This window comes from Tachysurus vachellii, chromosome 12 (genome assembly GCF_030014155.1).
Source record: "Tachysurus vachellii isolate PV-2020 chromosome 12, HZAU_Pvac_v1, whole genome shotgun sequence".
NCBI classification, from domain to species: domain Eukaryota; kingdom Metazoa; phylum Chordata; class Actinopteri; order Siluriformes; family Bagridae; genus Tachysurus; species Tachysurus vachellii.
Window position 1 is genome coordinate 8,852,224 of NC_083471.1, and position 12,662 is coordinate 8,864,885.

A 12,662-nucleotide genomic window follows, 5' to 3' on the forward strand; every position below is an offset into this window, starting at 1 on the left:
AATTTATCCATACACTCCCTGACAAAAGTCTTGTCGCCTATCCAAGTTGTAGGAACAACAGATAATAACTTGACTTCTAGTTGATCATTTGGAATCAGAAGTGGCTTATATGAAAGGCAAAGGCCTCTAGATTAAGCTTATTTTACCAAAATAAAATCTTATCATGCCTTGATTTTTAATTATTTAATTAAAACAGGAAGGTGGAGGCTGAAGTATGAGAAGGAGCACCACCCTGCTGAAGAATTTGCCCTCTCTTGTGGTATGTAATGGGCAGTAAGAATGTCTTGATACCTCAGGCTGTTGATGTTGCCATCCACTCTGCAGATCTTTCGCACGCCCCCATACTGAATGTAACCCCAAACCATGATTTTTCCTCCACCGAACTTGACTGTTTTCTGTGTGAATCTTGGGTCCATGCGGGTTCCAATAGGTATTCTGCAGTATTTGCGATTATTGGGATGCAGTTCAATAGATGATTCATCAAAAAAAAATCAACCTTATGCCACTTTTCCACAGTCCATGTTACAATAGAATGCACTGTGAGTTTCTTTGGATAAAAGTGTCTGCTAAAGGCATTAATGTTAATGTCATGTAAATGCAAACATTGACTTCTGTGTGTTGTTTTTGCTTTTCTTGTTTTGGCAGCGTGGCAAGGAACAGGAGGTTTAAGAGGTGAGCGGGGGTAGTAGTATACTTTTTTTAGGACTACACCACTGGTTTTATATATATATATATATATATATATATATATATACACACACACGTGTATATATATATATATATACACATGCTCGAGTCTATAGCCGCTTTTGCACCATGTGGGGTTTTACTGCATGTCCCATGCTGCCTGCGGAAACCGGAAGTGTCTCTGTGACGTCACGGCTGTGGACGTTTCTGAGCACAGAGACGCAGTGTATCAGCCGGAAGTCAGCTCCGGGACCGTAAACTCACATTAAAGGTAGATTATACTTTATTAACTCTGTGTTTCTATCGTAACTAAGCCGTTATAAACGCTTATTAATACAGGCTATAAGCCGTGATGTTACCGTTGGGGATGAAGAACACGGTCTGTCACCTGATATCCAAACACTTAAACATTATTTTACTTAATCATTACTTCTTTTTGTTTTGTTTTTTTCATTATAACCGGAAGTGACGCGTCACTCTGTATTTTCTTAATTAATAACCAATACTAATTCTACTAATACTAACAACAACAACAATAATAATAATGTAGTGTGGATATTTTTAAGGTTTGTTAATAATAAAAATATTTTTTTTGCTTTTATTTTTGTAATCTAGTTTATTTAGTAGTTTAGTTTCTCTTTACAGCTCAGAAATATTTCCTTGTGTTTATATTTCAGTTACATGTAAGGTTTTTTTTTTCTCGACGCAATGTAGTTTTTCAGATTTCACTACATTTACATTAATTATAATGAATATATTGACTTGACAATATTCTCTCTCTCCCCTGTGTGGGCGTGGTTTATGTTTTAATTAACGGGTTTGCTGGAGCAGGGTGGAGGCTTGGCAGGATGAGCAGTGTGGCCCTGGGTGTGGACGTGTTAGTGGCATTGGTGTTGGCGCTGGTTCTGCTGCATCGATATGGTGATGTGCGGAAACAGCAGCGTGTGGTTCTGCTGGCTACGCTCCTCGCCTGGTTCCTCTGTTTCCTCATAGCCTTCACCATCCCACTCGACATCAGCACGGTGAATATATCCAGTTGGTTATCATTAACATTCCAGTCACCATCATAATCATCATCATAATCATCATCATCGTCGTCATCATCACCACCACCATCACTACCATCACCATCATAATACCAATAATGTGTCAAAACAAACAGATGACACCACAAACATTTTGGCAGATGGATTTCACTTTGCTGTGTGTGTGTGTGTGTGTGTGTGTGTGTGTTTTGTAGACCATCTATAATCAGTGTGTGACTGATAACAACCAAGGGTTAGCTACAACAGCAAGTCACTCCAACCAGACATCCAACACTTCAGTGTTTCCCACTCAGAGGTAACAAGATACACTTGTGTTAATTTTTTTTGTGTGTATGTTACTATATAATATACAAATATGTCTAATAACATCACTCAAGTATACTCAACTAAAAATGTGACTGTGTGTGTGTGTGTGTGTGTGTGTGTAGGTTACCTAAGGTGTGTCACAAGCCATGGAGTTATATTCCAGATGGGATCTTGCCAGTGTTTTGGAGAGTGGTGTACTGGACATCTCAGTTCCTCACATGGTGAGACAGACAGACACACACAAACACACACACATGCCATGTAGTCTTTAAACATGGCAGTCTTCTGTATGAAGCCACACATGTTCAAGTGACCACAAATATTGTGTGTGTGTGTTGTCAGGCTCCTTATCCCATTCATGCAGTCGTATGCTCGTTCTGGAGGATTTTCCATCTCTGGGAAGATAAAAACAGCGCTGATTGAGAATGCCATTTACTATGGCACTTATCTCTTCATCTTCTGCTCTCTGCTCATTTACGTCGCCATCAGTCCACAGTGGCACCTTTCATGGTCAGTATCAACGAATCAGATCCCAACAATCAGATATAAACAATGACCAATTAGATCCCACCACTCACAATCCCACAAAGTCACTGTGTTTGGTTGGTTCCACTCAGGTATGATCTTAGGACCATTGGCATCACCGCAGCGAACACCTGGGGCCTATTCTTACTGGTGTTGTTGCTTGGATATGGCCTGGTGGAAATCCCACGCTCCTATTGGCTGGCATCATGTCACGGACATCTGCTGTCCAAAACTTACTTTAAAGCAGCAAAGCTGATGACGGAGAAAACAGATGCAGAGGAGAACCTGGAGGATGCGATGGAGGTGCGGAAGGGGAGTGGGACTGAGGGAGGTAACTGATGTAGAGGTGTGTAGAGGGTGATATGGTCTGTGGAGCGATGGATGAAGAGATGGATGGTGAGATTGAGGGAATGGTGAGTAGATGTTAAAGTTTTTTGGTCTTACAGGATGTCAGAGCTGTTAATGAGTCCATCAGATACAACCATCCTCTGAGGAAGTGCATCGACACCATTCTGAAGAAGGTACATTCTCTCTCAATCACACACACAAATTCACACAGTGACACACACACACACACACACTATCCCTCTCAGTGTCCTGTAGAGTATCAGGAGAGAATGGGGAGGAACATGGATGACTATGAAGACTTTGATGATAAGAGGAGTCCATATCCAAGCAAGAAGAGTCTGGTCAAACTCCATAAACAGGTAACTCTCTCTCTCTCTCTCTCTCTCTCTCTCTCTCACTCTCACTCTCTCTCTCTCTCTCTCTCTCTCTCTCTCTCTCTCTCTCTCTCTCTCTCTCACACACACACACACACACACACACACACACACATACACACACACACACATATACACATATAGTGAAATACTCTATTTGTTTGTTAATTCATTCAGTTCCAGACAATAGCAATAGAGGAATCATGTTCATTACACAACTTTGGGATCAGGACATCAAACACATCTTAAACCGCTTCAATCCAAAACAATAACAATAACTAGAACCACAAACAGAACCATAACTGGCTAATGATCAGAACTTGGATGGTACCTAAAATCATCTAAAACAGATGCAGAGACAAAAAAAAACAGAACCAGAGCATAAAGCACATTCAAATTCATGACCAGAAGTTCCAGAATCAGAGCTGAAACCAATAACCAGAAGTCGACCAAAAGGAAACCACAACACAATCCAAAAATACAAATAAAACCAAAAGCAGAAAATTAAAAAAAAACAAAACTAAACCTCAAACAGAACAAAGAGTAACACATGAACCAAAAGAAAACACTAAAACACTAAAACCACAAGAAAAAACAGATCAAAAACTGAATCAGGACCAGAAAAATAATTTAAATTGATTTAGAACTACTTAATGAGAACAAACCAAAAATCAGTCACAACTGACAAGGAACCAGAAGTGAACACAAACGAGGATGAAACTCAGAGCCAGAAATAAAGACTAGAACCAGAAGTGACTCAGTGTAGGTCTAAACCAATCAACATTCAACCAGTACCACGCACATCAATGTTATCAGCATGTAAATGTGTGTGTGTGTGTGTTTGTCAGGTGATTTATGCTGTGCAGAGACACAACCGCACTCAGGTACAGTGGCAGATCTTATTAGACGAAGCATTACACCTGGAAGACATGGCTAAAAACGAGATTAGCTCTGCCCAACAGTTCGTCCACAGCCAGCCTTCCAACCAATTAGATGGCTGCTTCAGGAAGTACATCTACACACCTGCTGCAGGTACAAAACACACCACTGTGTATATGGGCCAGGCAGATAGATGTAAGGCTGAGGAAACTGGAGCTGACAAAAAAAAACAAAAACGTTTATTTTGAAAAACATTTATCTCGTCAGCATTGGTCCATTCCAGCTGTGACTTTGCCCACTGATCATCATTCTGTTTTCACACATTTTGTAACTTCCTTGTTCTCTAATTTACAGGTATATTTTCACATCCCCTAGCTTGTGTTCTCTATAATCCCTGTAGGTTTTTGTTTCATATTTAAAGAAAATATTGGATTTGTGGATGATTACTGATGAAATTAAATATTTGTGGAAGTGCATTGAGATGTGTAGAGTTGATATTAGTGCAATGTAATCTACTGTTTGTGTTTTATCACATACTGAATAATATATATAAAATATATAATAATATACACACTTTTCTAAGCTCTCTCTCTCTCTCTCTCTCTCTCTCTCTCTCTCTCTCTCTCTCTCTCTCTCTCTCTCTCTCTCTCTCTCTCTCTCTCTCTCTCTCTCTCTCTCTCTCTCTCTCTCTCTCTCTCTCTCTCTCTCTCTCTCTCTCTGTGCAGAGTGGTATTGGGAGTGTGTCTTGCGGAGGTGGTGTTACCGTGTGCTGGCCGTAGTTTTGTCAGTGTTGTCTGTGTTGGTTGTTTGGTCTGAGTGTACGTTCTTCAGCACTCAGCCTGTTCTGTCAGTGTTTGCCATCTTCATTCAGATCGCTGAGAGGAAATACAATTACATCTACATAGAGGTACACACTCACATACACATACACACACAGTGTTAATGAGTCAATAAAATTTTGAAAAAACACAGGAGATCAGGAAGGAAAAAGGAAAGCGGGAACGAATGTGACGGACTAAACTATTAACTATAACCATAACCCTTAGTACTGCTGAAACAGGGAGCAGTACAGTTTAATGACTGGACATGTGATAAAGACATGATGAGATGAGAAGAAACTGAAAGGGTAAAGAAACAATGGTGTCAGGTGGATCACTGTCTGAAACCTGAAGGACAGAGTCACCTGTAGGTCAGGGGAAATAGGTAGTGGAGTTTGGGGACTTGGTCAGCTCTGAAATTAGAGGCCAAGGGCTAAACCAACTTTTACCCTAAACATCTACAGCATTATGTTTGACAGTACAGGGGCTAGAGCTCAGGTACTCTCTGTTCTTTACATTATAGTGATCTCCTGCTCCGGGTACACCTGTATATAATAAATATATACTTTATTATTATTGCTTGCTCTGGGAAAGCAAGTTGCAGTTGCTCACAGTAAAAAAATAAAGTTTTAAGAATTAAAAAATAACTGTACACATTAAGGTGAAAGTGTTGCTGCTGTACAATGGATAAATTTCTAAAATATTATTGAAATACACTGTTCAAATATGTAACAGAAGTAAATCAACAGAAAAATGTTGTTAGACACTAACTATACAAGTTATACAAGTTATTGCACATGTAAAGATAGATTACACCCCAAACAATAATTGCACAATAATTGTTCAAATATTAACATTATATAATAAATGTGGCATGAAAATTTGTAATGAGATTATGAAGCAAGTGTCTAATGCTCAGAGTTATATAGTTGAATGGCCACAGACAGAAATGATCTCCTCAGACTCACCAGAATGGTTACGGAGTGGGTGGGAGGAGTCGTCCAAAATGGAACGTACTTTGGACAGCATCCTTGTTTCAGACACCATTGTAAGAGTCCAGCTACTCCCCAACATCATCACTGCCTTGCACATCAATCTGTTGAGTCTACAGCATACAGGAGAGCACTGGCCACTACAGACTCATAAAACATCCTCAGCATTGTCTGCCATAAAAAATAGAATTGTCTCTGGTCCTTCCTATAGAGTACTTCAGTGTTTTTAGTCCAGTTTGATTTATTGTCTGTATACACCCCCAAATATTTTTCATCCTCCACCATTTTAACACCAGTGCCTCAAACAGAGACAGGAACCACAGAAAACAGTGAAGATATCGCTGATCACTTTTCCTGAAACACAGTGTTGCAGTCACATATACTGAGGTCAGGCAGGTAATCAACTATCCAGGAGAGAAGGGCGGGCATCAACCTGCATCGCGCTCAGGCTCTCACCCAGAATTGCCGGCCTGATGGTGCCAAAAGAACTGATAAAATGAAAGAACATGACCCTTACAATGCTTGCTGGTTTAGGAGGTAGATGGTGTTGGTGACCCAGATTCGGCTGGTTGGTGAACAGTAGTGGATCTAGATATGGGCTGACCATGGTCCGTAGCTGTTGAAGGACGAGTCTCTCCAGGGTCTTCATGATGTGGAAGGTCAGAGCTTATAGTCCTTAGAGGCACTGGGAAGAGTTGTCTTTGGCACATGAACAAGACAAGACGTCTTCCACAACACTGGAACCCTTTGAAGATCATGACTCAAGATGGGCCCAGATATATGGTTGATATACTGTAGGGTTGAAATAACATTAAAAACCCTCTTGACTTGACCTGCATTAAAGACTGGATTCTGGAGCAAAGCTGAACAGGAATGGACAGAGGAGGACGAAGAGACTTGAGAAGGCATTCACCATCCATGCTCCTTCTACTCTTCCTGATTTTATGTGTCCCCATGACTCTACATGCTACAGACACATTTTTTTTGGTTCTCATGCACACTTGGGGGACCAGAGCAAGTCTTACATTGGTTACCATGTAGATGAGGGTTAACATGTTTTCAGTATAAATGTGGTAGGTCAGTTCAGATAGAACCTTCCAGTGTTCTCTTGTAATTCTGTACCAGGCTCTGAGCTAATGAAGGGTTGAACCTAGTACTGTACTAGTGGGTAGAGTCAGAACAGGAGTGAGCCAATAATCCACAAGCAAAGCCTATATTCCTTGTTATAAAGGTTTTATGATGGATGTTCTTTGTGTGTGTGTGTGTGTGTGTGTGTGTGTGTGTCTAACAGGTGGCGTGTTTCATCACCATCTTGTACCTGTGTTACTGCGTTTACTCCACTGTGTTCCGCATTAGAGTGTTTAATTATTATTATCTAGCACCTCATCACCAGACCGATGCCTACAGCCTGCAGTTCAGTGGCATGTACGACTAACATGCACACACACACACACAGAATATATATATACAATATCCAAAAGATAACATAAACCTTATAGAATTACAAATACAAAGGAGAGGATTTCTTTTTCTGTTCTTTTGTGTGTGTGTGTGTGTGTGTGTGTGTGTGTGTGTGTGTGTGTGTGTGTAGGTTGTTTTGTCGACTGACACCACCTCTGTGTTTGAATTTTCTGGGTGTGATTCATATGGACTCCACCATCTCACACCAGGACAGACAACAGACCTCATACACATCAGTGAGTGATACACACACACACACACACACACAAAGTAAAGACATTATATGATACTATTCTAACTATGTCTTTTTTAGATCATGGGTTCCATGCAGGTTTTGTCATTCATTGCAAATGGATTTTATATTTATTATCCCATGCTCATCGTGCTGCTCTGCATCGCCACCTACTTCAGGTGACACACACACAGAGCTAACTGTGAAATGTCTGTTCCTTAATACCTTTAGCTCACACATTATTCCAAGTTCCTCTGATTATTTCTCTGTATCCCAGTTCTGGATTCATTTATGCTTCACTGCTATTCAGAATCAAATGAATGAAAGAGTTAATTCCACTGTCATTTTCATAGTCACAGGTGACATGTTGTCTTCATTTGTATGTCAACATTTGTATTTTAACAGTCATCTCTCTTCTCTTTTTTCACTCAGTTTGGGGACGAGGTGTTTGAATCTGTTGGGTTTTCAGCAGTTCATAGGTGACAGTGATTTGACCTCTGACCTTGTAGATGAAGGGAAAGAACTCATTCGCAGAGGTATTGATGAACAACATTCATCCCTCCATCACACTCCTCTGCTCCATCCTTGACTTTCTTTCTCATCTTTCAGAGAGGAGAAAGAGGCAGAAAACAGAGGATGCTGAGAACAGAAGGAGGGTATGAAGCACGTGCACACACACACACACACAGTTCCATAGACAGAGTTGGAGCGGGTCTTGTGTGGTGTTCCTAGTGTTAAGAGATTTAGTACCTACCAAAAGTCATGGACTCACTGATGTGTGTGGGAAGTGAAGGCTAGCCATCTGGTTCGATCCAAAAGATGAGTTGCTGTATATGATAAAGTGAATGGTGGATCTAATAGAAAGGATTCAGAACACACAGAGCATCACAGCTTGTTGCAAATGGAGCGACCACCTAAAGCTCCTACACTGGGCACAGGAGCATCAGAACTGGACCATTGCACATTGGAAGAAGGTCTGATGAATCACACTTTCTTTTACATCATGTGGAATCTGTGTACAGGTGAGTTACTTAACTTTGGAAGAGATAGGATTCACTATCCAAAGAAAGCGAGATGATGGAGACAATGATCTGGACAATGTTCTGCTGGAAATACTTGTTCATGTGGATGTTACTGTGGCATGTACCACCTATGTAAACACTGTTACAGACCAACTCCACCCATTTATGTTCACTAAAGGCAGTGTCCTCGTTCAGATGGATGATTCTCCCTGACACCCTGCAGACATTGTTCAACAATGGTTTGAGGAATATAAGAAGACTTCATTGTGTTGACTTGGCCTCCAGATTCCTCAGATCTCAATCCAATCGAGCATGTGTGGGATGTGCTGAACATACAAGTCTGATCCTTTGAGGCGCCACCTTAAAGGACCTGCTGTTAATGCCACAAACCACAGCAAACATTCAGGTCTTGTGGAGTACATGCCTCAGTGTCAGATTCCAATGTTAGGAGTGTAATATAATGATTTGAATGTTCTGGATGATTTCTGTGTGTGTGTGTGTGTGTGTGTGTGTGTTAGGAGTGGAGGGAGAAGTACGTGCCCAGGAGTCGGACCTCCTACTCGGAAATCAGAGAGAATGACAGTCCAAGCAGACAAGGTTAGCTCTTTTCTCCCCCACACACACCCACACCAAAATGTCTCTAGTGCCCTCTAGTAGCTGCAGCTACAGTTATTAACCCACCACATCCCAGTGTGTTTCCCACCCATCCTTTACACTGCTTTCTTTCCTCCACCCTGATCCTACTAGGTCACAGGCAACCTGGATGCCAGTCTATCACAGGGCACAATCATGCATGAACACATAAGCACACACACACACAAACGCACACACACACACACACACACAATTTAGATTTGCCAGTCAGCCTATAACACGTGTTTGGGCTGGGAGAGGAACTGGGGTACCATGGAGGAGAACCACAAGGAATAGGGAAAACATGTAAATTCCAGACACAGGAAGTGTGAGGCTTAAATGCTAAGCCACCATGTTTTTTGTTTTTTTTTACCAAAAACAGGAACTTACCTGTGTATATGTGTGTGTAGGTCAGTGTGATCGGACTGAACTCCTGCAGGATGTTGACCCGCTTGATTTTTATGGAGATGATACACAAGAGGTGGAGAACAGGAGGTGTGATTCAGCCATACCCTCACACACTAATAATATTATGGTTTAACCACACAGTTGTGAAAAAAAGTGTTTCCTATGGGTTCATTGGATTTGTTTAGATAATTAACAGTTTCTCAACTCAACTCAATCTTTACATTCTTCCACATACACAGTACACAAAAGAATGAAATGCCGTTACTACGGACCAAGGTGCATAGGTAGTGAAGTAGAATTTAAACAGTAAAGAATAAATAGTAAACATAAACATCCTAGAGTTATGGTATGTTAATTATGAGGTAGATGTGAGGTATGAGGTCAATGTAGTAAGAATGTAGATTAAAGGGCAAATGCATTTGACTGTGTACAAATGTGTGCAAAAGTACAGCAAAATTCCTGAGTGCAAATGTCAGCAGATGTTTTCCATGACCAGTGCGCATTTTAGTGCACAATACAGTGAAGTGAAAAAAAAGTGAAGTGAAGTGACATACGGCTAAGTATGGTGACCCATACTCTGAATTTGTTCTCTGCATTTAACCCATCCAAAGTGCGCACACACAGCAGTGAACACACACACCGTGAACACACTCTGATTCTCTCCTCTATGGAGCGGCCGATGAGCAGGGGAGGGTGGATAGCCGGCCCTTTCCGGAAGTCGACAACGATCTCCTTTGTCTTGTTTAAATTTAGAGACATATTGTTGTCATGACACCAGCTCACCAGTTGTTCCACCCCCTCTCTGTATGGTGTCATTTTTTATGGTGTCCCAATACTCTTGTGTCATCACCATACTTGATGTTGAGGTTGGATTCTGACTTTGCCACGCAGTCGTGGGTGAGCAGCATGAACAGCAGAGGGCTTTGCATTGTGGGGCACCTGCACCTGTCCTCACTGTGATGGTGTCTGATGTTTTGTTGCCAATGCACACTGCCTGTGGTCTTTCTGTCAAGAGGTCTACAATCCAGTTACAGTGTGGAGTGTTAAGGCTTGAGGTTTGTGTGTTGAGGTTTCCTCACCAGTTGTTGGGGGATGATTGTGTTGCATGCCTAGCTGAAGTCAATGTGAGGACACCTGTCAGCTGAACAGCACAGTCCCTGAGCACTCTCCCTGGTATGTTATCTGGAACAGCAGCTTTCCATTGGTTGACTCTGGATAGTGTCCTCCTCACGTCGGATGTGGCCAGGCAGAGCACCTGCTCCTTAGGGGTAGGCATGGACTTGCATGCTCGATTGTCAAAGGAAATAACCAGAAGCAATTGGCAACTTTACTTCAAGGGTTCTTTAGCGCTCCAGAAAATATTGATTCAGGCGTGTCATAGTCATGCTGGTGTAAACCACATACACAACACCGACTCAGCAGCAGTTTCAAACATGCATACATGTGGCGTTTAAAAAAATTAAGACAAGATGAGTGTGAATGTAGGACCAAATACTGTAAGAGAAAAGAAAGACATGTTAGAAATGGCTATTACTTTTTCATATCTTGTATCACGTCAGGATGTGTATTGTTTCATGTAATTTTTAAATAATTTTTATCACAAAGCTCAATTCTTAATTCAAGAAACAGTGTGAAATCTCTCTCTCTCTCTCTAGGTATAGTTCTCTCTCCAACTCGGTATCTCGCACTCGCATCTTCGACGATGTGTGAAAAACAGCAAGGGATCATTGTTGAGAAAAAGGGAGACACCAATCTTGCACTACTTCACTTTCTGAAGAGAAATTGTGTGTGTGTGTGTGTGTGTGTGTTGGGAGGTTCTCACAGTTTTAGTAACCATAGTGACTGTAGTTAATACAGAATTCTAAAGGATTGAGAATATTAAATATTTAGCTAGCATGAGTGATCTTCTGTCTGTTTATGTCAGACCCAAAGCTGTGAATAAAGGTGTGTGCTAATCTAACAGAGTGCTAACAGATCGGTAATAGTGCTCAGTTAGCTGCTGGGGAAAAAACATTACACATGTAATGAATGTGACATTTTTGGGGGTTTGGTTACGCACTATGACTTTATTTTGTTTTTGTGAACTTTTCACCCAGGTGTACCCTGACTTCACTGCTGCTGCCCGTGTGCTTATTTCATTAGTGATGAACGTAGGCTCCTTGTGCAGCAGAAATTTCAATGATATTCAGACTGGAACTGACCCCAAACACTCGCATCTCTGTGCACAGCAACATGGCATCACTTTATCCCTCCTGTTTGGTTCTTTTTGTCTAACAGGGGAAGATGGTTTTATCTCCTTCTCGTGCATCTTTTAAACATTTTGTTCTCACTGGGTTCTTTGTCTAACTGAAATATTTAATTTGAAATGTTTTGCTGTTATTTTTGTTTTTGAAGGACCTCACAAATAAACAGATGTTTCAGGTGATGTGTATTTTAATCCTCTGACTCTTCACTTAATCTCATTCACACACATAAGCAAAAGAATCAAAGAGACATCAGTTTTACTGATGTGCCCTTACAGGCACAGTTCAGGATTTCAGGTTCAGTATTAAAGCCATGTTAGAAACTGAACTTTAGCAGTACAAGTTTAAGATTTGTAAACACCAATAAAAATACTGTAAGAAAAAAAAAAAAAAAAAAAAAAGTGTGAAAATAAAACGATGAGGGTGACGTCCTTAATGAAGAGTCAGTAAGAACCCAGGACAAATCATACTCAAGCATTTTATACTGTTTTCCCTTTTTTGTAGTTTAAATGGGGTTTCCCTTTGAATGTGTATTGAGCGTAAGAACTGAGTGTCTCCCAAATGTCTGGGATTCACCTTGTTGTCTAGCCTGATAGTCTTTAACTGTTAATCATGGTCACGTACACCTTGGCTTGGTATTGTTACAATTATCAACCAAATGGTCACTTTAAATGGTAATCACAGTCAC

At 40.9% G+C, this 12,662-nt stretch overlaps 1 protein-coding gene across 3 annotated transcripts in view; it reads left to right on the forward strand.

Moving 5' to 3' along the window:
- The first annotated feature begins 866 nt into the window (after positions 1-866).
- The window catches only part of lmbrd2a (LMBR1 domain containing 2a), a 52,868-nt gene continuing 41,072 nt past the window's right edge, over positions 867-12,662 (forward strand). For 2 of the 3 annotated variants that reach the window (XM_060883440.1, XM_060883439.1), the window contains exons 1-17: positions 867-958; positions 1,519-1,709; positions 1,928-2,028; positions 2,162-2,260; positions 2,382-2,549; positions 2,657-2,867; positions 3,011-3,085; positions 3,158-3,271; positions 4,135-4,318; positions 4,891-5,072; positions 7,267-7,400; positions 7,567-7,672; positions 7,750-7,847; positions 8,101-8,204; positions 8,278-8,324; positions 9,209-9,287; positions 9,734-9,818. In XM_060883440.1, coding sequence (XP_060739423.1) covers positions 1,536-1,709; positions 1,928-2,028; positions 2,162-2,260; positions 2,382-2,549; positions 2,657-2,867; positions 3,011-3,085; positions 3,158-3,271; positions 4,135-4,318; positions 4,891-5,072; positions 7,267-7,400; positions 7,567-7,672; positions 7,750-7,847; positions 8,101-8,204; positions 8,278-8,324; positions 9,209-9,287; positions 9,734-9,818 — 1,961 coding nt within the window. In that variant the 5' untranslated portion in view covers positions 867-958; positions 1,519-1,535. Of the gene's footprint in view, positions 959-1,518; positions 1,710-1,927; positions 2,029-2,161; positions 2,261-2,381; positions 2,550-2,656; positions 2,868-3,010; positions 3,086-3,157; positions 3,272-4,134; positions 4,319-4,890; positions 5,073-7,266; positions 7,401-7,566; positions 7,673-7,749; positions 7,848-8,100; positions 8,205-8,277; positions 8,325-9,208; positions 9,288-9,733; positions 9,819-11,386; positions 12,139-12,662 lie in introns of those variants that run through there. The other variant, XM_060883438.1, reaches the window with a different exon arrangement.